Source organism: Austrofundulus limnaeus, unplaced genomic scaffold, assembly GCF_001266775.1.
Source record: "Austrofundulus limnaeus strain Quisiro unplaced genomic scaffold, Austrofundulus_limnaeus-1.0 Scaffold89, whole genome shotgun sequence".
In the NCBI taxonomy this organism is placed as follows: domain Eukaryota; kingdom Metazoa; phylum Chordata; class Actinopteri; order Cyprinodontiformes; family Rivulidae; genus Austrofundulus; species Austrofundulus limnaeus.
In genome coordinates this window covers 1,929,746-1,931,261 of record NW_013952491.1, presented here as the reverse complement: position 1 = coordinate 1,931,261, position 1,516 = coordinate 1,929,746, and the positions used below count along the sequence as shown (strand labels likewise).

The 1,516-nt window shown below is 45.7% G+C and overlaps 1 protein-coding gene across 1 annotated transcript in view; it reads right to left on the bottom strand.

Moving 5' to 3' along the window:
* Positions 1–517: 517 nt before the first annotated feature.
* Positions 518–1,516, bottom strand: part of cpne2 (copine II) — a gene marked incomplete at its 3' end in the record, with an annotated part of 19,893 nt that continues 18,894 nt past the window's right edge. The window contains 1 exon segment of the mRNA XM_014012225.1: positions 518–589. Coding sequence (XP_013867679.1) covers positions 518–589 — 72 coding nt within the window.

Sequence of the window (1,516 nt, the reverse complement as noted above, 5' to 3'; positions counted from 1 at the left end):
GTACTTCTGAATACTTAAGTATTTTCAAAAGTAAGTACTTCAGTACTTTTACTTGAGTAGATTTTTGACTGAGTAACTTTTACTTGTAGTGGAGTAGATTTGACCATGAGTATCAATACTTTTACTCAAGTACTAGAGTTGAGTACTTTGTCCACCACTGGTTTTACGGTTCAGGAAGTGTCGGTGCTCACTATCAGAGGTGACGTTTTAGAAAAAAGCACCACCTCCAAGAAGAGGATTAAACCAGTCCTGATCTGCTCCTTTGTTCTGTTTTCTCATCTCATCCCTGAAACTAAACCAGGTTTAAACCCATCAGCTCCACAGCAGAAGAGCTGAACCAGGAGCTGATGTTTGAAGTGCTTCGGTTTGCAGACGTTTCCAGTAAATGTTGTCTGCGTGGGCTCAGCTTCCAGATTAGTTCCTGACTGTGTTCATGTGTTTGTGTTTGTGCGTCCTGACTTTCTATGTTTGTTTACATGTGCAGTACGTGCGTGTCTGTGTGGGTCCAACTGCCCACCTTCTTATCCAGTTTGCGCCCACTCAGGGTCAGAGTGATGATTCTGTTGTCAGACAGCTCCTGCGCCGTTATCTAAAGTAACAGAACAGAACAACACCGGGTCCAACTCCAACACAAACACCAACACTGGAACCAACAACAGCTACAGTTACTAAAGAAAACTTCATGAGCGTCACCGTCAGCTACAGAGTAAAAATACACCTGGAGTCAGCCTGCAGCAGGTTGTGGCATCTGACTCTAACTGGTTGTAGAAACGGTCAATAAACTGGTTCCAGGTAAACAGGAGGAACAAACCAACAATAAGAATTTAAACCTGAGTGAGCAGTCCTGGTCCTGGCTTTGTTCCTCTGCTTCCAGAAGGGGGTCTCTGCAGTCACTAAGTGGGAGGCTCTAGGTGTGTGGGCGGAATTTGTAAAAGACACAGTGAGTCTGTTTGACTTTTGTGGGAGGAGATTGTTAAATAAAATGATTGATTGGATTGACAATTTTGGGAGGGATTTGAAGAATGGTCCAACCTCCACCCACATCCAAGAACTTACGTCTAGATTCCAAACCCCGCCCACACATAATGACTCCACCTATATTCCAAACCCCGCCCACACATAATGACTCCACCTATATTCCAAACCCCGCCCACACATAATGACTCCACCTATATTCTAAACCCCGCACACACTTAATGACTGCGCCTATATTCCAAACCCCGCCCACACTTAATGACTCGGCCTATATTCCAAACCCCGCCCACACTTCATGACTCGGCCTATATTCCAAACTCCGCCCACACTAACTGACTCCACCTATATTCCAAACTCCGCCCACACTGAATGACTCGGCCTATATTCCAAACCCCGCCCACACTGAATGACTCGGCCTATATTCCAAACCCCGCCCACACTGAATGACTCGGCCTATATTCCAAACCCCACCCACACTTAATGACTCGGTCTATATTCCAAACCCCACCCACACTTAATGACTCGGCCTATATTCCAAACC